The sequence below is a fragment of the Cetorhinus maximus genome, chromosome 12, assembly GCF_964194155.1.
Source record: "Cetorhinus maximus chromosome 12, sCetMax3.hap1.1, whole genome shotgun sequence".
Lineage (NCBI taxonomy): Eukaryota > Metazoa > Chordata > Chondrichthyes > Lamniformes > Cetorhinidae > Cetorhinus > Cetorhinus maximus.
In genome coordinates, this window is record NC_135890.1 from 121,300,216 (window position 1) to 121,324,956 (window position 24,741).

At 43.1% G+C, this 24,741-nt stretch overlaps 1 protein-coding gene across 12 annotated transcripts in view; it reads right to left on the reverse strand.

Moving 5' to 3' along the window:
- ep400 (E1A binding protein p400) overlaps nucleotides 1-24,741 on the reverse strand; it is a 142,890-nt gene that overhangs the window by 77,808 nt on the left and 40,341 nt on the right. For 11 of the 12 annotated variants that reach the window (XM_078554545.1, XM_078554541.1, XM_078554542.1 and 8 more), the window contains 16 exons: nucleotides 23,071-23,256; nucleotides 19,982-20,122; nucleotides 17,915-17,996; nucleotides 17,697-17,746; nucleotides 17,340-17,412; nucleotides 17,163-17,252; nucleotides 16,520-16,636; nucleotides 16,125-16,330; nucleotides 15,861-16,038; nucleotides 11,506-11,642; nucleotides 10,743-10,912; nucleotides 9,121-9,295; nucleotides 7,901-8,037; nucleotides 7,143-7,329; nucleotides 6,884-7,053; nucleotides 4,706-4,881 (listed from right to left, as the gene is read on the reverse strand). In XM_078554545.1, coding sequence (XP_078410671.1) covers nucleotides 4,706-4,881; nucleotides 6,884-7,053; nucleotides 7,143-7,329; nucleotides 7,901-8,037; nucleotides 9,121-9,295; nucleotides 10,743-10,912; nucleotides 11,506-11,642; nucleotides 15,861-16,038; nucleotides 16,125-16,330; nucleotides 16,520-16,636; nucleotides 17,163-17,252; nucleotides 17,340-17,412; nucleotides 17,697-17,746; nucleotides 17,915-17,996; nucleotides 19,982-20,122; nucleotides 23,071-23,256 — 2,275 coding nt within the window. The remainder of the gene's footprint in view (nucleotides 1-4,705; nucleotides 4,882-6,883; nucleotides 7,054-7,142; nucleotides 7,330-7,900; nucleotides 8,038-9,120; nucleotides 9,296-10,742; nucleotides 10,913-11,505; nucleotides 11,643-15,860; nucleotides 16,039-16,124; nucleotides 16,331-16,519; nucleotides 16,637-17,162; nucleotides 17,253-17,339; nucleotides 17,413-17,696; nucleotides 17,747-17,914; nucleotides 17,997-19,981; nucleotides 20,123-23,070; nucleotides 23,257-24,741) is intronic. The other variant, XM_078554537.1, reaches the window with a different exon arrangement.

Here is a 24,741-nt window from a genome sequence, read left to right on the forward strand (position 1 = left end):
GGCAGAATTTTACGGCCCCTCCCAACATCCGGACCTTCAGGTTCTGCCGAGGTCAATGAAGTTTTGAACGGCTTGCTGCAGAACCAGCCCCGCCCTCGCCGCAACGGAGCCATAAGATTCCACCCCAGGTATAGAATTTCCACAGGCTTTCCCAACTGGGTTTTTTTTTCAATTCTTTCAAGTGGGCGTCGCTGGTTAGGCCAGCATTTTTATTGCCCATCCCTGATTGTCCTTGAGAAGGTGGTGGTGAGCTGCCTTCTTGAACATCCACAGTCCATGTGGTATAGGTACACTCACAGTGCTGTTAGGGAAGGAGTTCCAGGATTTTGACCCAGTGACAGTGAAGGAACGGCGATATATTTCCAAGTCAGAATGGTGAGTGACTTGGAGGGGAACTTGGTGGTGGTGGTGTTCCCATGTGCTGCTGCCCTTGTAGCAGTCTTGGGTTTGGAAGGGTTTGGGTTTGTCAAAGCAGCCTTGGTGGGTTGCTGCAGTGCACCTTGTAGATGATGCACACTGCTGCCACTGTCTTTCAGTGCTGGAGAGAGTGGATGGGGTGCCGATCAAGCAGGCTGCTTTGTCCTGGATGCTGTCAAGCTTCGAGCGTTGTTGGAGCTGCACTTATCCAGGCAAGTGGAGATTATTGAATTATTGAAGCATTGTAGGCAGTAGGCAGGCTTTGGATAGTCAGGTGGTCAGTTACTCTCTACGGAATTTCCAGTCTCTGACCTGCTCTTGTAGCCACAGTATTTATATGGCTGGTCCAGTTCAGTTTCTGGTCATTAGTAATTAGATTCAGCAATGGCATGTAATGACAAGGGGATTTGGTTGGATACTCTTGTTGAAGATGATCATTGTCTGGCACTCGTGTGGTGTGAATGTTATTTGTCACTTGTCAGTCCAAGCCTGGATATTGTCCAGGTCTTGGTGCATTTGGACATGGGCTGCTTCAGTATCTGAGAAGTCGTGAATGGTGCTGAACATTGTGCAATCATCAGCGAACATCCCCATTTCTGACCTTATGATGGAAGGAAGGTCATTGATGAAGCAGCTGAAGATGGTAGAGCCCAGGATACTACCCTGAGGAACTCCTGCAGTGATGTCGTGGGACAGAGATGATTGACCTCCATTCATCACAACCATCTTCCTTTGTGCTAGGTATGACACCAACCAGCAGAGAGTTTTCTTCCTAATTCCCACTGACTCCAGTTTTGCTAGGACTCCTTGATGCCACACTTGGTCAAGTGCTGCCCTGATGTCAGGGGAGCCACCCTCATCTCATCTCTGGAGTTCAGCTCTTTTGTCCATGTTTGGACTGAGGCTGTAATGAGGTCAGGATCTGAGTGACCCTGGCAGAACCCAAACTGTGCCTACGTGAGCAGGTTATTGCTGAGTTAGTGCCACTTGATAGCGCTGTTGATGACTTATTCCATCACTTTACCAATGATCGAGAGTAGACTGATCGGGTGGTATTGGCCAGGCTGGATTTGTTCTGCTTTTCATGAGCAGGACATACCTGGGCAATTTTCCACATTGTCGGGTGGATACCAGAGTTGTAGCTCTACTGGAACAGCTTAGCCAAGGGCACAACTAGTTCTGGAACACAAGCCTTCAGTACTATTGCTGGAATGTTGTTGTCAGGGCCAACAGCCTTTGCAGTATCCATTGCCTTCAGCTTTTTCTTGTATCACATTGAGTGAATCGAATTGGCTGAAGACTGGCATCTGTGATGCTGGGAGGCTCAGGAGGAGGCCGAGATGGATCATCCACTTGGCAGTTCTGGCTGCAGATTGTTACAAATTCTTCAGCACTGATGTGCTGGGCTTCCCCATCATTGAGGATAGGGATATTTGTGAAGCCTCCTCCTCTAGTTAGTTTTTAAATTATCCACCACCATTCACAACTAGATGTGGCAGGACTGCAGAGCTTTGATCTGATCCATTGGTTGTGGTATCATTCTGCTCTCTCTACCGCATGCTGCTTGGCACGCAAGTAGTCCTGTGTTGTAACTTCACCAGGGTGACACCTCATTTTTAGGTATGCCAGGTGCTGCTACTGGCATGCCCTCCTGCACTCTTCATGGAACCAGGATTGATCCGCCTGTTTGATGGTAAGGATAGAATAGCAGATATGATAGGCCATGAGGTTATAGATTGCAATTCTGCTGCTGCTGACAGCCTGCAGCATCTAATGGATGCTCAGTTTTGAGTTGCTTGATCTGTTCGATACGTATCCCATTTAGCACACTGCTGGTGACATACAACACGATGGAGAATATCGCCAATGTGAGGACGGGACTTCAACAACTGTGCGGTGGTCAAATCCTACCAATGCTGTCATGGATAGATGCATCTGCGACTAGTAGGTTGGTGAGGATGAGGTCAAGTATGTTTTTCCCCTCTTGTTGGTTCCCTCACCACCTGCCGCAGACCCAGTCTAGCAGCTATGCCCTTTAGGGCTCGGCCAGCTCAGTCTGAAGTGGTGCTACCAAGCCATTCTTGTTGGTGGACATTGAAGTCTCCTACCCAGAGTACACTCTGCGCCCATGCCACCCTCAGTCCTTCCTCCAAATGGTGTTCAACATGGAGGAGTATTGATTCATCAGCTGATGGGGGGGGTAATCAGCAGGAGATTTCCTTGCCCATGTTTGACCTGATGCCATGAGACTTCATCAGGTCCAAAGTCAATGTTAATAACTCCAGGGCAACTCCCTCCCGACTGTATACCACTGTGCCACCATCTCTGATGGGACGGTGATTGTGGTATCTGGGACATTGTAAGGTATGATTCCATGAGTATGATTATGTCAGGATGTTCTCCCAATTTTAGCACTAGTGCCCAGATGTTCGTAAGGAGGATTTAGCAGGGTCGAGTTTGCTGTTCTTGTTTCCTGTGATGTCAATGTCCTTTTTGTAGAATTTGTAATGGTTTTGATACAACTGATTGGCTTGCTACGCTATTTCAGAGGGCATTTAAGAGTCAACCACATTGCTATGGGTCTGGAGTCACATGTAGGCCAGACCAGATAAGGCCAGCAGATTTCCTTCTCTAAAGGGCATTAGTGAACCAGATGAGTTTAACAACAATTGACAATGGTTTTATGGTCACTATTACTGAGGCTAGCTTTTTAATTCCAGATTTATTAACTAAACTTAAATTCTACCAGCTGCTAGTGTGGGATTCGTATCCATGTTCCCAGAGCATTAGCCAGGACCTTTGGATTACTAGTCCAGTGACATTACCACTACACCACCATCTCCCCACTAATATGTTACTGAATTAATAATCCAGAGAATGAGTGTTCAATTTGCATCATGGCAGCTGCAGAAATTCAGTTCAGTTTGAAGTGACCATGAAGTTGTCAAGATTGTCACAAAACCCAACTCGTTCATGAATGCTCTATAGTGAAGGAAATCTGCCGTCCTTACTAAAGTGGCAATCATGTGACTGCAGTCCCCACCCGTGGGACCAACTTCTCAGGGTAATAAATGCCACTCTTGCCAGCAACACCCACATCCCAAAGGTGAATTTAAAAATCTTAACTTTGGTGGATACTACAGAGAAATAACTTAGCTGGCTGTTTCCAGCATAGTTAAAGCAGGATATCAGAAAAACCCATGTAGACATTTTCTTTTCCTTTATTCTTTTCATGGGATGTGGGCATGACTGGCAAGGCCAGCATTTGCTGCCCATTCCTGACTGCCCCTGAACTGAGAGGCTTGCTAGACCATTTCAGAGGGCTAAGAATCAACCACATTGCTGAGAGTCTGGGGTCACATGTAGGCCAGATCAGGTAAGGACATCAGATTTCCTTCCCTAAAGGGTATTAGTGAACCAGACGGGTTTTTTTTTTACAATGATGGCTTCATAACACCATTACTGAGACGAGCTTTATATTGCAAATTTATTACTGGAGTTTAAATTCCATCAGCTGCTACAGTTCCCCAGGCCATTAGCCTGGGCCTCTGGATTACTAGGCCAGTGGCATTACCACTGCGTCCCCACCTCCCCAGCAAAAATGAATGCAGTCACTAGATGACAACAGGATCGGTATGCCCCATAGTTGAATAGCCTGGCAATAGTGCCGGGTCTTTCACATCAAGACTGACTGACTCAGTAACGTGACTGAGTCTGTGAAACTGTATGTCACTAAGAGTCACCACTTTCAGAAAGAGGGACAAAGAGCAGTGGAAAAAAATCCCAACAGGAACTTTATTTTATAAATTCAAAACAGCCAATAATTTTTTTGGTGTCTAACATTTAAAAACTTAGACACTATGTGCTACATTGCAATTGTGAGGGTTTTACAGGGTAATAAACACCCTAAAACACTAGCAGATTTCAGAGAAGACCAGATTTACCAGGGAAGAACATAGCATTAAAAACTCATCCTTAAATTAAACACATTTGGTTCAGTCCTTACATGCAGAAGGGTGTCAACTGATAGTTTAATATACAATCTGATTGACATCTGTTGATCAATATTTTCAGACCAAGTGCTTTAAGACTAATGTATCCTTCAACCTGGTAAAACTCAGTATTCTCTCATCTTTAGTCAAAATTACTGTGCAAGATTTCAAGTACAAATTAGCAGGAAAGCTGTTGTACTGTCAACGGAACAGTAGCTAGTCATGAAACTCCATTGCTGACCTATAAACCTGGCTAAACTACCCAATTTAAATGGAATGAAGAAGTAGTTACTTACCCTGGGCAGAAGTCATAACCTGAGAAGCGGGCACTGCAACAGCTGAAGACTTGCCACGCACTTGCCCTTGATGGGTTGCAGCTGAAGTTGCGCTGGGTGTACGCTGAGGTTGAGTGCCAACGACCACAACCGTCCTGTCATCTGGCTTTTGTCCGTACTGCACAGGCTGGAACAACCTTGACATTTTTTTTGAAGAACACAAATCATAAAAATTTAGGATCATGCTTATTTTGGAAATTGAGTGTATTAACTCTGGTTGGAAGCAAAGTAGGACAGCACATTGCAAGAATCAGCATATAGCACCATAAGAGATCATGTTGTCTCTTGGTCTCATTCCAGAGGTTACAGTACGCAATCTAGGCTGACGCTCGCAGTGCAGCACTGAGGGTGTCCTGCGCTGTCAAAGGTGCTGGCTTTCTGATGAGCAGTTAATGTGCTCTCAGGTGGACATTTTGTCAAAAATATTCTTTCATGGGATGTGAGCGTCGCTGGCAAAGCCAGAATTTGTTGCCCGTCCCTAAATGTCCTTGACAGGTGGTGGTCCACCTTTATCACGGCACTATTTGAACAGCCGGGGAGTTCTCCACCAGCGCCTTGGCCAATATTTATCCCTCAATCAACTGCACTAAAAAGGTGAACTGGTAATTATTTCATTGCTGTTTGTGGGACTTGGCTGCCACGTTTTCCATTATACTTCAAAAAGTCAAAAAGTACGTCATTGGCTGTAAAGCGTTATAGGATGTCCTGAGCTCAGAAAGGCACTATGTAAATTCTCCTTCTTTCAGCGTTGATGCTGCGGTGAATAAAATAGCACCTTTCAATAACAGGCAGAGGATAGGAACAAAAAAAATAATGAAAAGGCGAACTGATGTTGGCTTTCATCGCAAGAGGGCTGCAAGTTATGTTACAGCTGCAAGGACCTCCGGTCAGGTTGCATCTGGGAGTACTGAATTCAGTTCTGGGCAACACATCTCAGGAGGGATAGGCTGGTCTTAGAGGGAGTGCGGTGCAGATTCACCAGATGGTACCGGGGCTAAAAAAGTGCTAAATTATGAGGACAGGTTTGAACATAAAAGGCTTGTATTCTCTCGAGAATAGATGATTATGGGTTGACCTGAGGTGTTTAAGATGATTAAAGGTTTTGATAGGGTAGAGAGAAATTATTTCCTCTGCTGGGGGTAGTCCAGAGCAAGGGAGCATAACCTTAAAATTCGAGCCAGGCCATTCATGAAACACTCTTCACACAATGGCATAGGAAATCTAGAACTCAGTTCCCCAAAACGTTGTTGAGCCCTGGGGGTGGCCAATTGAAAATTTCAAAAATTGATAGATTTTTCTTTTGGTAATGGTACCAAGGGATACGGAGCAAAGGCAGGTAGATAAAGTAGGCCATTCAGCCATGATCTAACTAAGTAGTGCAACAGGCTCAAGGGGCTGAATGGCCTACTCCTGTCCCTGTGCTCGTCAACAGCTGCGCTGCCCTCTTAGCCTCAGGCTGCTGAGGCAAACGCAATGAAGACAAGAGAAAGGGATTCTGGATTTCCTCCAAAAAAAAACCAAGTACATATATCCCTCCTACACAGAAACATGGCAAACTGACCGGAGGCAAAGGAGTTAAGTTCTGCACAAGTTTTGTTTCTAATGTGTTTTTAGAAATAGTGTCTGTGGTGACATTAATGTATAAATAACTTGCCATAATTAACATATAAGTCACAGGGCAGACACACTGTGAAATTTTTGACACTCTATTTTGAGTTTAAGAGATTCAGAAAGGTCAACTGCTCAGATCAAAAGATTGTATAGAGGTGGCGGTCAGTTGGTCCATCAATCCTGCCATTACCATCATGTTCCTTGGAAAATTACAGGACTTTTAGCTCTACTACCCTACCATTCCAAAGCACTGATCATGCTTTCTGTCAGTAAGTTCGCGAGGCCAAGACTTGGGCTCTAATTATCTGTTTAAGTGGGAATAATTGCACTAATTATAAATGATGCATATGTAACTAAATTATTTGACTTAAGGGCACAGGTTTAACAAAAAAGTAAAACCTTCGCCTCCCACAAAATAGTGGATAATGTGCACATTATTCCTGGTGTGGTCTAACTAGGGCTTTGTACAGCTTAAGCAAGACCTCTAGATATAAAGGCAAGATATAAAAATGGAAGGCAGCCACCTACTTGCTGACTTTCACTTTGACTGGTCTGGGCCTAGGTGGGAGATCTGGCGAGTAGTAGATTTCCTCAATGAGTTTCCTCGTCACTTTCCGTTTGGGAATGACCGTCTGAGTCTCGTATCGAGACAGTTTATTTTCAATTCCAGTCAGATTGAAGGCAGACAAGTCTACATTCTGAAGAAAAAGAAAAGCAGACAGTTAATCTTGGGACAGCTACTGATAACCAAGGAAAAATGAAAGCAAAATAATTTTCCAGCGCTTACCTTCCAAGGGTCATATTCAAGCACTTTCAACACTATAGAAGCAACTGTGTACTGCAGTGCTCTGAACACATAGGCTGAACAGACAGACCTGGGGCACTTCAGATTAGGATGATTGCATATCCTTCTTAACTGCATCAGGAGGTTAAGAACACTAACAAAATGGCGAGACCTCAGGGCTTCTATTGTGCTGTTGGTTAGAGAAGATTTTAAATCAGCATCATACAACCAGAAACTAGCAACCCAAGACAGAAAAGCGGATAGATTCCTCAGACAGCATTGTTACCTCCGTCTATCCAAGTTAACATACGATAGGGCAGGATCAAGTCCTGGCTATGGTACCCTTCAAGATTCAGTAAGCTTACCAAGGGGTTCGCACACAAAGTGATCCCAGGTTGAGGCACCAGAAAGGGTTGCCAGCCAATTTCCCCTGCTGGGAAGCATGTCGTATACAGGCTGAGAAGAGAGTCAGTTGTGACTCTAGTGCCTGACATGTTTTAATAGTCTATTGATAGAGTGTGCCTAAACTCACACCAGAATGGTCAGTTGGATGAGCTGTAATCAGACCCTCACTTAACTCTCAATCGCCAGACAGAAATTGGAGAGGGGAGCAGGAGGGAATCCCTGGCCTAAAGAGTCCTAAATTAAGGAGGATAGGCAGGAAACATGCAAAACATTACAACCCAGCTCAGATTCAGACACTCTAAAGCAACACAGAGCCAAGACCGTATTGTAAGCATCATATGAAAGATACAACTTACCTAGATTGGAACATGACGTCTTCGTACATGATTTTCTGCCTCTTTGACAGGCAGCATTTCAGAATGTGCTCATATTTCTTCGGCAGCTGTTTCTCCACGTCCCTCTTTGATCGCCGTAAGATGAATGGCTGGATCATCTAAAGGTGAAGATTCAAGCACTTTTGAATCCTATATACATTTTAATACTCGCAATTAACAATATAAATCAAAGACAAAGTGCAAATATAGTTATTTAATGTTGACAGACTTGCTGCAAATGCCGCTACACATTTTACAAAGACAATGGGGAGGAAACAGAAGAAGGAAGTGTGAATGAGAGGGAGAGATGTCACTAACATGGTTTCAGGAAACAGCAAGCAATCTGATATGAGAATCACAGAATCTTAATGGCACAGAAAGAGACCATTCGGTTCCTCATGTCTGCACCGACTCTCCAAATGAGCATTATGACCTAGTGCCACTGCCCTGGCTTTTCCCCCATGCCCTTGCACATTGTTTCTAATCAAATAATTATCTAATGTTCTCTTAAATGCCTCGACTGAACCTGCTTCCACCACACTTCCAGGCAGTGGATTCCAGGCCCGAACCACTTGTGTGAAAAAGTTCTCTCTCATGTCACACTTGCTTCTTTTGCAAGAAGTAAAGGCAGACTTCTAAATACGATCCAAAATGCATTTTATAATGGATGCTCTTGTGTAAAATTACTTTTACAGGATAGAAGAACAACATGCAGAAATTGCCAAGATGTGTTTGGTGACATAGCACTGTACAAATGTATTCCATTTAATTACTGCATCACACGGAGTACCATGCCAATAAAGGTAATTGTTTTCCTTTGAGTTTGACAGTTCTCTTGTCAAGGGAAGGCATATGTTTTACTACAGGATAAGTTATTCTGAACCAACCAGTCTCACCCCTTTAGGTTCCTTGTGCAATGTACATTGTATTGATCAAGGTGAAAGACACACAATCTGTTCCAAACCTAGTGAAGCCCTAAACCACATTCCAGGAACTACAGCAGGTCACCGTATGTTCCCCTCCCCCAAAGGGGAAACACACCAACACCACTTGGCACTTTCTCATGGACATGAGCCCACAGCTGACTGCCTTGAGACACCAAACGCTGCAATGCCAGGGTACTCCACAGCCAGACTGTCTGACAAGATCTCTGCCCACTTCTGCCATTTTCTTATCCAAATTAAACCAGAAATTGCACTTACCCTATGCATTCTTATTACCAATTTGTGGCAATAGTCTTGGTTTTCATCTGTGCCAACTTTCACAGGGAAATCCAGGTAGGATCTGGAAATTCCAGGCAGCAGGAAATGCATCATAGTCCACAGTTCCATTGGGGTATTTTGTAAAGGAGCTCCAATCAAAAGCAGGCGCTGCTGACTAAAAAAAGGAAAAGTTGGCTGAAGAATTCACCCGTTTGTATTCCATTATCATTCAAAAATGTAATTTGCCAGAATTAAACATATTCTATTACAGTCTATCAAAGATTACCTTTTAACTTGCTGGTTGACATAGGAACTTTCCAACCTCAAATTCTCCTTTTGTATTCCCTCCTTCCCCTGCCACACCACCCCTGCAATCCCTCCCCCAACCCCGAACATACCTGCTCTTGCCAGTGTGCAGATGACCATCAGCTTCCAGTAGCTCATCCAACTGACCGTTCTGGTGCATGTTTAGACAGTCACAATCAATAGACTATTCAAACATGTCAGGCATTAGAGTCACAACTGACCCTCCTCTCACCCCATGCTATAAGGCATGCTTCTCAGCAGGGGAAATTGGGCAGGCAACTAAGAAGCAGGCTGATTCCTTCTCGCTATTACCCCCAAGCCGAGAGTATCCGTCTGAAGCTCCCATCTACAATGAAACCTGACACACCATCCTGACTTGGAACTAGATCCTTCACTGTTCCTTCGCTGTCGCTGGGTCAAAATCCTGGGACTCCTTTCCTAACAGCACTGTGGGTGTTCCTACAAAACATGGACTGCCGTGATTCAAGAAGGCAGCTCACCACCACCTTCTCAAGAGCAATATATGCTGGCCTAGCCAGCAATCCCCATATCCCATGAACAAATAAAAAAAACCCCGAGATTCTCTGGTCTGTATGGCTCTGTATCACACAAAGCGCTTAACAAAGAAACTGACAAGAAAGCTCGTGTATTTTAAGAAGCAAGACATATAGAAACAGCAGGAGGCCATTCCACCCAAGCCTGTTGTTCTTTTCAATCAGATCATGGCTGATCTCTGTCTTAATTTTCATTTACCCACTTTGGTCCTGTAACCCTTAAGACAGTTCTCTGACAAAAATCTAATTGACCAAAGTTTTGGAGCTTTTCAATTGATTCCCATCCCCAACAGCTTTTTGAGGGATGATGAGTTCCAGATTTCCAAAACCCTTTGGGTGAGGAAGTGCTTCCTCACGTTATCTCTCAATAGTCTAGCTCTAATTTTAAGATTGTACCCTCCTTATTCTGGACTTCTCGCTCATTAGAAAAATTGCTTCTCTCTATCTTCCCAATTAAGCTTTTAATCATCTTATCAATATCATTCCGTAATCTTCTATGCAACCTATTCTCATAAATCAGCCTTTTTGGCCTGTTCTTGCTCTGTGCATATTACTGAGGCAAAAAGACACAACCTACCCTATCAAGTCTGTTAATCATCTTAAACACATCAATTACATCAAAACATACTTCACTCTGGAAGATTTCACATCATCACAGTAGTAGAAACAAGCTCTCGAACAAAGGTGCATTCCCTTAAAATCTAAACACAACCATTATTGCAGTGAAGCTAGTTTCTGTTGTATTACGCATGTAACACAGACCTCTTGAGGTTGAATAAGGCCTCCCAGTGCCGTTCAGTAGTGTTCCTGAGCTGCTGGACCTCATCCAGTATTAGGTACTTCCACCTTTTCCTTCGGAAAGCTTGGTGGTCCTTTAGCAGCAGCCGGTACGAGGTGATACACACATGGAAGGAGTTGGGCTCCATCCAACACTGCAAACGAGAAATGTGTGGTTAGCTACTCCATTCCCAACATTTGATTATCATTTCATATGGATTAAAAGCCTTCATCAAAAAAAAGGTAGCATACTAAAACTCTTAGCAATGGAATTACTTAGAATTACATAGCACAGGAACAAGCCATGTGGCCCAACTAGTCCATGCCAGTGCTTATGCTCCCCACAAGCCTTCTTCCACCCTGTTTAAACTAATCCCATCAATTTATTCTTCTATTGCTTTCTCCCTCATGTTTATCCAGCTTCACCTGAAATGCTTCTATGCTATTCACCTCAACCACTCCTTGGAATAGCAAGTTCGACATTCTCTCCACTCCCTGTGAAAAGAAGTTCCTCCGAAATTCTTTTTGGAGCTCTTGGTAATTATCTCTTATTTATTACCCCTAGTTTTGGTCTCCCACCACAACTGGAAACATATTCTCTATATCTCCCCTACTGAACCCTCTAATAATTTTAAAGGTCTCTATCAGGTCGCTCTTCAGCCTTCTCTTTTCTGGAGAAAAAAAGCCCCAGGTTGTTCAATCTTTCCCAATAGTTACAACTGGAACAAGTTCATTAATAAAACGTTACCTCTCTTTTGGCACGACGTTCTTTCCTCGTACCAAAGTACATCATGACTTTGAGTCCTGGACACCACCGTTTGAATTCCATTTCCCAATTAAGCATTTTACAAGTTCGCACCACAACCAGATGCGGACCCCAGATGCCTTAAGATAGAAACGCGGAAAGCATGTTCAAATTTCTGGGCACTGCTACACTAAGAGAGACAAAATTTCTCTGAGCTAAATTACTCAAGTGCATTGATTTAATAGTTTATTTCAAATTGGAAGCCAAACACAAGCATGACTTTAAAAAGAACAAAGATTCTTCCAAAAAAAATTGAACAGTCACTTAAATTAAACTTAAAATCACAAAAAGAGGAATGAATCATATTAGACCAACTTATTTTAAACTTAAATCAGGGTATTTATGAGATTATGAAAGCAGAGCTAGCGAAAGTGAACTGGCAATTTAGATTAAGGGATAGGTCAATAGAGTGACAGACATTTAAGGGAGTATTTCAGAATACACAGAATAGATAGGTTCCAATGAGAAAGATAAATTCCAAGGGGAGGGCCCACCACCCGTGGTTAACTAAAAAAGTTAAAGATACTATCAAACTTAAAGAAAAAGCATATAATTGCGCGAAGATGGGTGGCAGGTCAGAAGATTGGACAGAATATAAAAACCAGCAAAGAATGACTGAAAGATTAATAAGGAGGGAAAAATTAGACTCAAAGAGAAAACTAGCTAGAAATATAAGGACAGATAGTAAGAGTTTCTATAGATATTTAAAAAAGAAGAGTTAACAAAGTGAGCATTGGTCCTATAGAATGGGAGCCTGGGTTAAATAATGGAAAATAAGGAGATGGCAAATGAATTGAATAGGTATTTTGCAATGGTCTTAACTTTAGAGGAGACAAGTAACATCCCAGAAATGGCTATAAGTCAGGGATTGGAAGGGAGGGAAGAGCTCAAGAAAATTACAATCACCAGGGAAGCGGTACTGAGCAAAATGTTGGAACTGTGGATTGATTTCATCCCAGGGTCTTAAAAGAAGTGGCTAGTGAGATAGTTGATGTGTTGGTTTTAATTTTCCAAAATTCCCTAGATTCAGGGAAGGTTCCATTAGATTCAAAAATAGCAAATGTAACTCTTTTATTCAAAAAAAGGGAGGGAGACAGAAAGCAAGAAACTATAGACCAGTTAGCTTAACATCTGTCATAGGAAAAATGTTAGAAGCTATTATTAAAGGCGTTATAACAGGGCACTTAGATAAATTCAAGATAATCAGGCAGTGTCAACATGGTTTTGTGAAAGGGAAATCATGGTTAACCAATTTATTGGAGTCCTTTAAGGTAGTAACAGGTGCTGTGGATAAAGGGGATCTGGTGGATGTACTGTATCCAGATTTTGAGAAGACATTTGATAAGGTGCCTCATCAAAGGTTGCTGCAGAAAATAAAAACTCAGTGTAGGGGGTAACATATTGGCATGGGTAGAAGATTGGCTAGCTAACAGGAAACAGTCGGTATAAATGGGTCATTTTCTGGTTGGCAGGATGTGACAAGTGATGTGCTACAGGGATCAGTGTTGGGGCTTCAACTCTTTACAATTTATAGAAGAATCTGATGGTATGGTTGCTAAATTTGCTGATGACACAAAGACAGGCGGAAAGTAAGTTGTGAAGAGGACATAAGGAGACTACAAAAGGATATAGATAGGTTAGGTGAGTGTGCAAAGGTTTGGCAAATTGAGTATAATGTGGAAAAATATGAGGGGTTGTCCATTTTGGCAGGACAAATAAAAAAGAAGCATATTATCTAAATGGTGAGAGATTACAGAGCTCTGAGATGCAGAGGGATTTGGGTTTCTCATGAATCACAAAGTTAGAATGTAGGTGCAGTAAGTAATTAGCAAAGCTAATAAATGTTATTGCAAGGGGAATTGAATACAAGAGTAGGGAAATTATGCTTCAGTTATACAGGACATTGGTAAGACCACATCTGGAGTACTGTGTACAGTACTGGTCTCCATGTTTAAGGAAAGATGTAAATGCATTGGAAGCAGTTCAGAGAACGTTTACTATATTAATAACTGGAATGGGGGGGGGGGGGGGGTTGTCTTATGAGGAAAGGCTGGAAAGGCTAGGCTTCTGTCTGCTGGAGTTTAGAAGAGTAAGAGGTGGGTGACTTGATTGAAACGTACAAGATCCTGAGGAGACTTGACAGGGTGGATGCGGAGAGGATGTTTCCTCTTGTGGGAGAACCTAGAACTAGGGCCACTGTTTAAAAATAAGGGGTCGCCCATTTAAGACAAAGATGAGGAATTATTTTTTCGTTCAGAGGTCAGTGAGACTTTGGAACGCACTTCCTCAAGAGGTAGTTGAGGCAGATTCTTTGAATACCTTTAAAGCAGAAGTAGATAGATTCTTGATGAGCAAGGGGGGTGAAAGGTTATCAGGGGTAGGGAAGAATGTGAAGTTGAAGTTAAAATTAGATCAGCCATGGTCTTACTGATTGGCGCAGCAGGCTCGAGGGGCTGAGTGGCCTACTCCTGCTCCTAATTCATATGTTCGTATGAATGCTGCATATTCTCAAATAAAATCATTCCTGATGCAAGGTCACAAGAGCAACTTCAATCTCTCTCTCTCTTTCAGATACTAAGGGCAGAATTTTCTGCCTGTTGGGCGGGCAGGCCCAACCCAATCGCAGGCAGGCGCGGAGCCGATCGCTGCCAGTGACGCAGACCGTGCTGCCATTTTACGTGGGCGGGCCAATTAAGGCCCGCCCACCGTGACGGAAGCGCTCTGCGCTCCCTGTGTGGGCGGGGGGAATCCCTAAAATCGAGAGTGTGCTCTTTCGCACATGTGCACATCTCCCTGAGGCTAAGTGCAGCCTCAGGGAGATCGCTTAGACTTTTAAAACTATTAATAATAGGGACAAGAAAAATCCCTTACATGCCCCCTCATGTGACAATGTCACATGAGTTGGGACATGTTCATAATTTACAGAACAACTTTATTACAATTTTTAAAACCTTACATGAAACTTCATCCCGCCGCTAGATGAGGTTTCATGTTTTCTCTATTTGCCGCCGGGGCTCCTGGCCTGCCCACCAACCTTACGGTTGGACGGGCAGGTCCTTTAATTGTATAACTGATCCTGTCAATGGCCTCAAGTGGCCATTGACAGGTCGGCAGGCCTGCAACTGATTTTGCTGCGCCCCTGCCTTTCTGTAAATTTAAATGGGGCGTGGTGACGTCGGGGGTTCCGCCTGATGTCATCCCGCGTCGGCGAGCGGGCCCCACCCCCTGCTCGCCGACAGCAAAATTCTGCCCGAAGTGATTTGTTGTCTATCTTAGTCATTTTCTGCTTTTGCTTTGCACAGAAGGCAAACTGCCTAGTGCATGAATATGTGCAGATACCATTTCTAGCTCAGTGGTAATGAAAAGAGTTGAGTGAAACTGCTCAATCTGCAGCAGTGGGTGGGTAGGCAGGCTGGGATGACAACGAGGGAGACACCACTTACGGTGGTAATAATTTTAATAAAATTGAGAGCGAGTGTCAAATACTTAACCTTTGCTACTATTCCGCTAGCAGAAAAAACATCTAGGTTGCCTCTCCCAGTGCAACACTGAGGGAGTGCTGCACTGTTAAAAGTGCCATTTTTAGATGAGACACTAAATCACCATCCCATTCGCCCTTTCAGGCAGGAGTGAAAGGTCCCACCGCTTCTATTTCAAGAGCAGCAAAGGAGTTCTCCCTCCAGTGTCCTGGTGCTCAACCAACATTACTAAAAACAAATTATCTGGTCATTCACTCCACTGCTGTTTGTGGAGCTTCACTCTGTGCAAACTGGCTGTCATGTTTCCCTACACTGACTATATTTCAAAAGTATGTCATTGACTACAAAACATTTGCAATGTCCTGAAGGTTTGAAAGGCACTGTATGAATACAAGCCTGTTTAAGAAACACAAAGGCTTACATTCAGCCTGAAAATACACTGAAAATGACACGAGATAGGCACACCAGCAGAGTTGCCATACTGACCGATATCGCCAAGTCCAGTTTCAGTCAACTCTTTTCATTACCACTGAGCTAGGAATGGTATCTGCACATATTCATGCACTAAGCAGATTGCCTTCTGTGCAAAGCAAAAACAGAAAATGACTAAGATGGACAGCAAATCTCTTAGCATCTGAAAGAGGGAGAGAGATTAAAGTTGCACTTGTGACCTTACAAGCCCATTCGACTCTGCTATCATGTTTAGCAGAACAAAATGCACTTTTTCAATTGTATGTACCAAAGCAATCGGGTTACAGCTTGTGCACAGAAAATATTCAGATTTAAGCTCTGCATTTATCCTTCTTGCATCTATCTTACCTTCATTCGCGGCGAGATGGGCTAGAAAACCAATGATCTGCACAGTTTTGCCTAATCGCGAATCGTCAGCCAGAATCCCATTTAGCTTTCTTCTATGCAAAGCAGCTAGCCAATCAATGCCAATCTGCTGATATTCCCGAAGAGTCCCATGAAGCAAGAAAGGAGCAGCATTTCTCACCTGTCAAAGAAAAGGTTTGTATACTGAACACACTTGTGCATCAAAAAGCCGCTTAGCTGTACAATCATCCCAAAAAAGGTAATTACCGAGGATGCATAACGAGCTGTGCCCTTTGGCAGGAGGGGTTCAGCAGCAGCGGAAACCTCAGCGATGTCCTTTCTTGGCCTCCTCCCCTCAGTTGGATTGGTGTTTACTCTCTCCACTGCCCTGTACTGGTCTACGCTCAGCAAGGAATCAATTGCCACCTCTTGCTCCAGATTGTCAAATTCAGCAGCAAACTCGTCTTCTATTTCTGAAATACAGAGTCTCATTAGTATCCACGTCAAACTGAGTTGCAAAATATCCAAGTGGTTTGTGTTAATCACACAGGAACAAGGAAAATTGAAGGAAACGAGTCTTAAATTTATCACGCGCTGGTCAAGTCTCATATTAATTATACTCATTCACAAATCTTCTTAAAGCACTTTATGAGGTAACAAACCTTCGTCCTCCTCATAGTCGTCATCTTCACTGTCAGAAGAGTCTGGAGCTGGCCAGTTAAAGTTTTCTGAATAAGCGCCAGCATACTGCCTAACAAGGTCTTCCAGAGGGATTTCAGCTGGAAGCAAATTAAATAATAATTGCACTTGAAAACAGGAACATGAGGCCATTTAGCCCCTGAAGGCTGCTCACCATTCATGAGATCATGGCTGATCTATACTTCAACTCCATTTACTTACTTTAGCTCTATATCCCTCGATTCCCCTGCCTATCAAAAAAATCTATCCATCTCAGTCATGAAAGTTCCTAATCATCTGCCAGCAGCCACAGCCTACTGAGGGTGAGAGTTTACAGATTTCTACCACGTGTTGTGCGTAAACAGTGTTGCCTGATTTTCCTCCTGGCTCTAATTTAAATATTATATCCACTCATTCTTGATCCCCACAGAGAAAATATGTTTTCCTATTGAATCCCTTCATCATTTAAGTAACTCAATTAGGTGACCTTTCAACAATCTAAACTCAAAGGAATACAAACCAAGTTTATGCAAACTGTTGTATAATTTAACCCTGTCAGGTATAGTATGGTCATTGCACCCTCTCCCAAGGTTCTTTTAATCATAGTGATGAAAGTGGCCTGATTACCTTGTTTAGCTAAATCTGCCAATTCAGTCTGATGGTCGACGATGCCTTCAATGGCCTCCTGTTCTTCAATTGTCTCTTCACAGTCTTCCACTAAAAACGAAAGTTGGAACAGTTCTTAGTTTCATTTGCAAGCAAACAGGCCCTTTAACAGCAGACAACAGCCTACTATCAACAAACCTGCTTCCACAGCGGCCTCACTCCCAGCAAATGAATCAGTGGCTTTCCTGTTGCTTTCACTGCCCAATGGATCCTGTAAGTTTAAAAATAAACAACTTTACACATCAGCATTTTTCATGTTTTAACTGTTACAAGGATTACAACAAAAAAAAACTTCCTCAGTAAAAGCTGAAGTACTTTCCCCATGTTGATGATGGCTCCATATTAGATCATTAAAAAAATATAGAAATCACTATAATACTTGGTTTAGTCCTTTATCCAAACCTTTTTATACATACTGGACAGCGCCCTATAAATGCTTCTGTAACATCACAGTCCAAGCAGTTTAATATACAAATGATCCATTTGGAAACTTACTATGTCGCTCAGCTTTTCCGACTTGGGCCATGGAGATACAGAGTTTTGACCTGAAAAGAAATTAGCCAAATGTTACAAATTCAGTACTCTTAATATTTACCCAAGTTTAAAAAGTCAACTAATAACTTTGATATTTTTGCTCTTTGTGTTTGAAACTGCCCACACATAAACCCAATAATTCTTTTTTTAAAAAAAAAATGCTGAACCACATTCTTAACCTCTGTTTGATGATTCTCTTCGTAAATGTAATGCTTTTCTCCGCTGCTCTTCCATATAAAGCTGCAATTTAACTTCTACAACCTGAAAAGAAAATGCAAAATGTAAAAAACGGGTCTTCACAATTCGTACACAAGGCGTTTTCTATATTATGCTGTGATGGGGCAAAAAATATTTTCTCATTGCCATGGCCTCCACCTAAAAAACTGATTACCCAAGAAGATTTCATCCTCACATTCACATCTTTGTAAATAATCAGGTGCTAGAAAACTCAAACAGTGGTATTTATATAGTGCCTTCAATGTAGAAAAACAGCTCAAGACACTTCACAGACACAATTGGGTGAAAATGGATACTGAATCAAGTAAAGAGATATTAAGGGGGTTCACCATAAGCTTGGTCCATGTAGTGGGTCTTAAAGGAGGGAGATGTTGAGACAGAGGTTTAACGTCAGAGTGCATAAAGAGCAGTGATGGCACAATTTACAGTTCCCATTAGGCTTCTTAAAGTGGTCTATCAGACACAGAAATTCCAATAAGCACAGCTAACTAGGAACTTCCTCAAATCCTCTTCTAAGACTTCCAAGGTCATTTGTTTCCCTCATTCCAACTAGCCCCAAATGCCTGATCAAGGTCAAACAGATTAAAGAAACCAAAGGCTGTGTTCACTTTCCACAACCATGAATAACAAAAGCGTCATCACACCGGGAACGATTCATCATATCTTCAGCCCCAGGTTTTTTATATTCATTCATGCAACGTGGGCATCGCTGGCTATGCTAGCATTTATTACCCTTCCCTAATTGCTCTGGAGAAGGTGGTGGTGAGCTGCCCTCTTGAATCGCTGCAGCCCATGTGGTGTAGGTACACCCACAGGGCTATTAGGAAGGGTGTCCCACGACTTTGACTCAGCGACAGTGAAGGAACAGTAATATATTTCCAAGTCAGGATTGTGAGTGGCTTGGAGGGAAAACTTGCAGGTAGTGGCGTTCCCATGTGTCTGCTGCCCATGTCCTTCTGGATGGTAGTGGTCGTGGATTTCGAAGGTGCTGTCAAAGGAGTCTTAGTGAGTTTCTGCAATGCACACTATAGGTGGAACACACTGCTGCTACTGTGCGTCAGTGGTGGAGGGGGTGAATGTTTGTGGATGGGGTGCCAATCAAGCGGGCTGCTTTGTCCTGGATGGTGTCAAGCTTCTTGAGTGTTGTGGGAGCTGCACTCATCCAGGCGAGTGGAGAGTGTTCCATCACAGTCCTGACTTGTGCCTCGGGCAGACTTTGGGGAAGTGAATTACTCGCTGCAGGAGTCCTAGCCTCTGGCCTGGTCTTGTAGCCACAGCATTTATATGGCTCAGCCAGTTCAGTTTCTGGTCAATGGTAATCCCCAGGATGTTGATAGTGGGGGATTCAGCGATGGTAATGCCATTGAATGTCATGGGGCGGTGGTTAGATTATCTCTTGTTAGAGAGGGTCATTGTCTGGCACTTGTGTGGCGCGAAATGTTACTTGCCACTTGTCATCCCTAGCCTGGATATTGTCCAGGTCTTGCTTCTTTTGGATACGGACTGCTTCAGTATCTGAGGAGTTACAAATGGTGCTGAACATTGTGCAATCATCAGCGAACATCCCCACTTCTGACCTTACAATGAAAGGATGGTCATTGATGAAGCAGCTGAAGATGGTTGGGCCTAGGACCAGCTCCATGATTTAGGGGGGTAATACCAGAACCGAGAGACTGGACAGCTGAAGGCACAGACACCAATGGTGGAGGTAATGTTAACTGGGGATGCTCAAGGGTCTCTATGCACTATGGTCTCTGCAACATGCATGATAAAACATCACCAAGAGATACTGGCACCAATTTTGTTTCAACAGCACTTTCAGGCTTCTCAAAATGCCAAACAAGTCTGGCATGTTGTCAGCCACGATTTGGGAAACCCGACAGGAGTTAATATTTGAGGTGACAGACCTGTTATGTTATTTCTGGCACTTGTTGGAACAGGTCTATATTTGTGGCCGATTAAAGCCCAACCAATCTTAAGTAATGATCATGAATATTTAAATATTTTACCTTTTCAATATTACACCAAAATTGCAATACATCTCTAGCAACCAAAGCAGCTTTTCGTCTTAGTTTGGCATGTTCTTCTTTTTTCGCTCTTTCTTCATTTAGCTTTTGTTCTTCATGATGACGCACAACAGTTCGCGCAAGCTAGTTGCAAAGGAGAATTACTGAAGGTTGTTTTATAGAGTCTCAATATCATAGATAATCTAAATTATAAGTTAAGAAAAACAACTAGAGGAATTTATTGCACCTGTAACATTTATGTTCCTTTCAAAGTTGCTGCTTATAATACTTAAATATACAATGCATTCAATGCTAATGTTTACTGAGCTACAAAACATTAATTCTGTTAATTATAAAAGAAAGAACTTGCATTTATGTCACATAATTTACCCACACACACACACACACCCACCCACCCCAAACTGGAAACATCTTGCCCATGTTTTCCCTAGCAAACCTGTCCATAATTTTAAAGACCTCTATAAGGTGACCTAGGTTTCTCGGTTCAAGAAAAAGGCTTTAATTTATACAGCACCATTCACAACCTGAAAGGTGCATTAAATAAAAAACTCATACTTCTGCTCCTATTTCATATGTTTGTAATGTTATGATTTCTTGCAAGGGGAAGGGGAATTGAATATAAGAGAGTCGTTCCAAGGCATCACAGCTGACCTCTGAAATTTCACAAGTCAGCAGCAGGTGCATCCATCACCGATGCCATTTTTGCTAGGTTAGGGTAGTTTATCTCATTCGAGACAGACGCTGCATCACAGACACAGAGGGTGACAGGACTTTCCTTGGTTTCAGGTCTCCCACAGGGGAGGGTGTGGTCGACTGCATCAACATGGTGATAAGGGCACATGTGCAAAATTTGGAGATGTGCACTAATTGAAAGGGGTATAATTCTTTAAATATCTAACTCCTCTGTGACCACCACAAGTGGTTTCTGCATGTGTGTACCCGCTACCCCGCTAGTTGCCACGATTTGTTCATCCTAAGGGAATCTGGGCTGCCACAAATGCTCCAACTGATTCCCCAGGTGGATGGATGGATACTTGGAGATAAAGGTATCCTTTGAAAATGTGGCTTCTCGCACCCCTCAGCCAACCACAGATCCAACTGCAGAGAAAGTACAACGTGAGGCACTTCCAAACAAGGACACTAATTGAACAGGCCTTTGGCCTACTAAAGATGAGGTGCCTCGACACTCATGGGGGCAATAAAGTATGCATCTTTATGAACCCTTCTAGTGACAGAGTTTCTTCCTCTGTCACCATGGCCTGGGTAGCATCTGCTTCCTTGCACACAAAGTTCTAGATCACAAAAAATGTGACATCTCACAGAATGTCCAAACTCACTCTAGTCTGCTGCATGCATCACAACTTGGCGCTGAGAAAAGGTTTAACATTGGATTTGGAGGAGGCCAAGAAAGGGAGCCCCTCCTCAGATGAGGAACAGCAGGAGGAGGAGAAAGTATTCCATGCAGAGGAGGAGAGTGAGGATGAAGGCCAAGGAGGAGGACCCCAGGGACGAGGGAGGTGGCATCGCCATAGATCCTATAAGGAATCCATGCTGGACACCATCATGGCCAGGGACCTCCTGATACAACAGCACTTCACATGATGGGAACCTTCCATGAGTGCGCAGGCAGGCCGGGAAAGCATTTGAGATGCCAAGGTATTAGAAGCATCCTACATATGAGGATTGATGAAGGCCAACTGCATACAATGCTCAGGTGGTGGATGAGACATTAAAACTTTTGACTGTATGGAAAGTCCAATATTCTGTCAATATCTTGTAAATAGTTAACACTTTGCACAGATAAACATTTTTTGTGATATAGAACTTTGTGTGCAAGGAAGCAGATGCTACCCAGGCCATGGTGACAGAGGAAGAAACTCTGTCACTAGAAGGGTTCAGAATTGATAAGGTGGTGGTATTGGATAAACTGTGGCTACTTAAAGTTGACACGGGATTGGATGAGATGCATCCAAGGATATTGAAGGAAGTGAGAGTAGAAATTGCAGGGGCACTGGCCATAATCTTTCAGTCTTCCCTAGTCTCAGGGGAGCTGCCAGAGGACTGGAGAATTGCAAACATTGCATCCCTGCTCAAGAAAAGTTGTAAGGATAAGCCCAGCAATTACAGGCCAGTCAGTTTAACTTTGGTGGTGGGGAACCTTCTAGAAACAATTATTCAGATTAGAATTAATAGTCACATGGAAAACGTAGGTTGATTAGAAAGAGACAGCTTGGATTTCTTGAGGGAGTTGGGGAAGCAGTTCAGGGAAGGTTTACTAAACTAATAGCTGGATTGGGAGGGCTACCTTATGACAAAAGGTTGGACAGGCTAGGCTTGTATCCACTGGAGTTTAGAAGAGCAAGAGGCATCTTGATTGAACCCTTTAAGATGCTGAGGGGACTTGCCAGAGTGGATGTAGAAAGGATGTTTCTTCTTGTGGGAGCATTTAGAATTCGGGGCACTGGTTCAAAATAAAGTGTTGCCATTTAGGACAGGGATGAGGAAATTTTTTTTCTCTCAGAGGGTTGAGAGACTTTGGAATTCTCTTCCTCAAAAGATGGTTGAGGCAGAGTCCTTGAATACCTTTAAGGCAGAGTTAGATAGATTTTTGATAAGCGAGGGGGAGAAAGGTTACTGGGTGGGGGGGGGGGGGAGCAGGAATGTGGAGTTGAGGTTAAAATCAGGTCAGCCATGATCTTATTGAATGGCAGAGCAGGCTCGAGGGGCCGAGTGACCTACTCCTGCCCCTAATTCATATTTTCGTATGTACCTCAAAACATCTCTAAGCACTTCACGGCCAATTAAGTACTTCTCAAGGCTTCCGGGACCTAGAACCCATTTCTCAAGCAGTACTACCAAAACCTGACCAATAGGTCAGTCATCTCGTGCGTTATTTATGGATGTTGCTGTATGCTAATTGGCTGGTGTGTTTACCCATACAAGAAGAGTAACTGCACTTTAAAATTAATTCCATGGTTGTGAGGTATCTTGAGAGATTTGATAAGGGGCTGTAGATTTGCACATTCTTCATTTCTTCCTATTAATGCACTTAAGGTCAGACACAAGTTTACCTTTTTAGCAATGCCCATCTTCCACCTTCTTTCTTGAGCAAAGTCTGCAGCCATCCACTGCATTTCCTCCAGCAGATAGTCCCAGTGAGATTTCGGCCGTGGTGCTTCCTGCAGTCGTGGTAGTCTTCTCATTGACCACAATCCCTCTTTCCTAAGTTCAGCAATTCGTTGATGTATCTGATTTTCCTATTAATGAAAAGGGTGATAGGGCTGAATTAACAATGTCCATGTAGAGCTACGGGGAAAGAGCAGGGGAGTGGGACTAATTAAAGACATCCTTCAAAGAGCCAGCACATGCAAATGGGCTGAATGTACCATGTGATTCTATGATATAATACCCCAGCTGTCATGGACTGGATAGTTCAATGGGTGAACAATATGTCCTTTCAAATCTCAAATTATGTTCGAATTGACTCAAGGTGATTGAGAAAAAGTAGTTTCCTTGCTGCTTCCGAAGTGAAATCAGTAAAACTATTTGCTTGTCCAGGCCTGGGAAGTCATGCGTAACATTTCCATTAATGTACAGTACCTCAGATTTAAAGATACCAGCAGATCTTGGTGTTCTGATTCATAATCTACCAGACAATGAGGCAACCGACCTTTCCAAATCAGCCAGCCACAAATTAAAAACCAGGACAAGCCAGCAGGTGAGATATCTGATTACTTGCACAGACTCAGCTCGCATTCACCTGGATACAGAAGATTAACATTTGATCTAATTGAAGTGTTTATGAGGAGTGAAGGATTTGAAATAGATAGAAAGAAACTATTTCCTCTGGTGGGGGAGCCTAGAACAAAGGGGCAGAACCTTAGAGAAAACTAGAGCCGAGACATTCAGGGCTGATATCAAGAAACACTTCTTTACATAAAAGTCAGTGGAAATCTGAAACTCACTCTCTCTCAGAAAGCTGTTTAGGCTTGGCATCAATTCAAAATTTCAAAACTGCGTTTGATGAATCTTTGATAGGCAAAGGGTATTATAAGTTATGGAGCCGAAGGCAGATACACGGAGTTAAGATACAGATCAATCACGACCTAACTGAAGGGCTGAATGTCCGGCTCGTGTTCCTATGTTCGTAAATGTAAGTGCAAGTAGAACAGAGTTGTCTGAACTTCGAGAGCCAGAAAGCCATGCTTGGGAACGTGGGGTTGCGGATTATACATCCCCCTGTACTGGAGGAGAGGAGTTAAAGCATAAAACTGTCCACAATTGCCCGTGGGTTGGCAAACTCTCTTCAAGAAGTTAATTGGTGATATCACATGTTGAAACATCACACTGGTGCAATAACACAAAGGTGACCCAATGCATGGGTCACATTCAGCCCCCAAGCCTTGGAAATACTGTTCCTGAAGCCCACTCAATTCAGTGTTACTTGAAGTGAAACTCTTTCGTATTCTTTTTGAGTGTTGTGGAGGTTTAGAAAGGGCTACTGCCTGATTGATATTCAATAAATCCTAAAATTTGTTGCAACTTGAGATCTATGCAGAATAAAGGGTGTGGTTTTAAACCTCACGTCACCTCCCAGCCTCTATAGTACAAACCACACTGCATCCCTTGAAGTTATCCATGCTTAGGAAACCCACGTCTGAAATTGGGGTTGCAGCACGCTATTGAATGGGAACAGAGAATGCTTTATCCCTGTAAATAACCTGTGCACCGAGCCTGGCCTG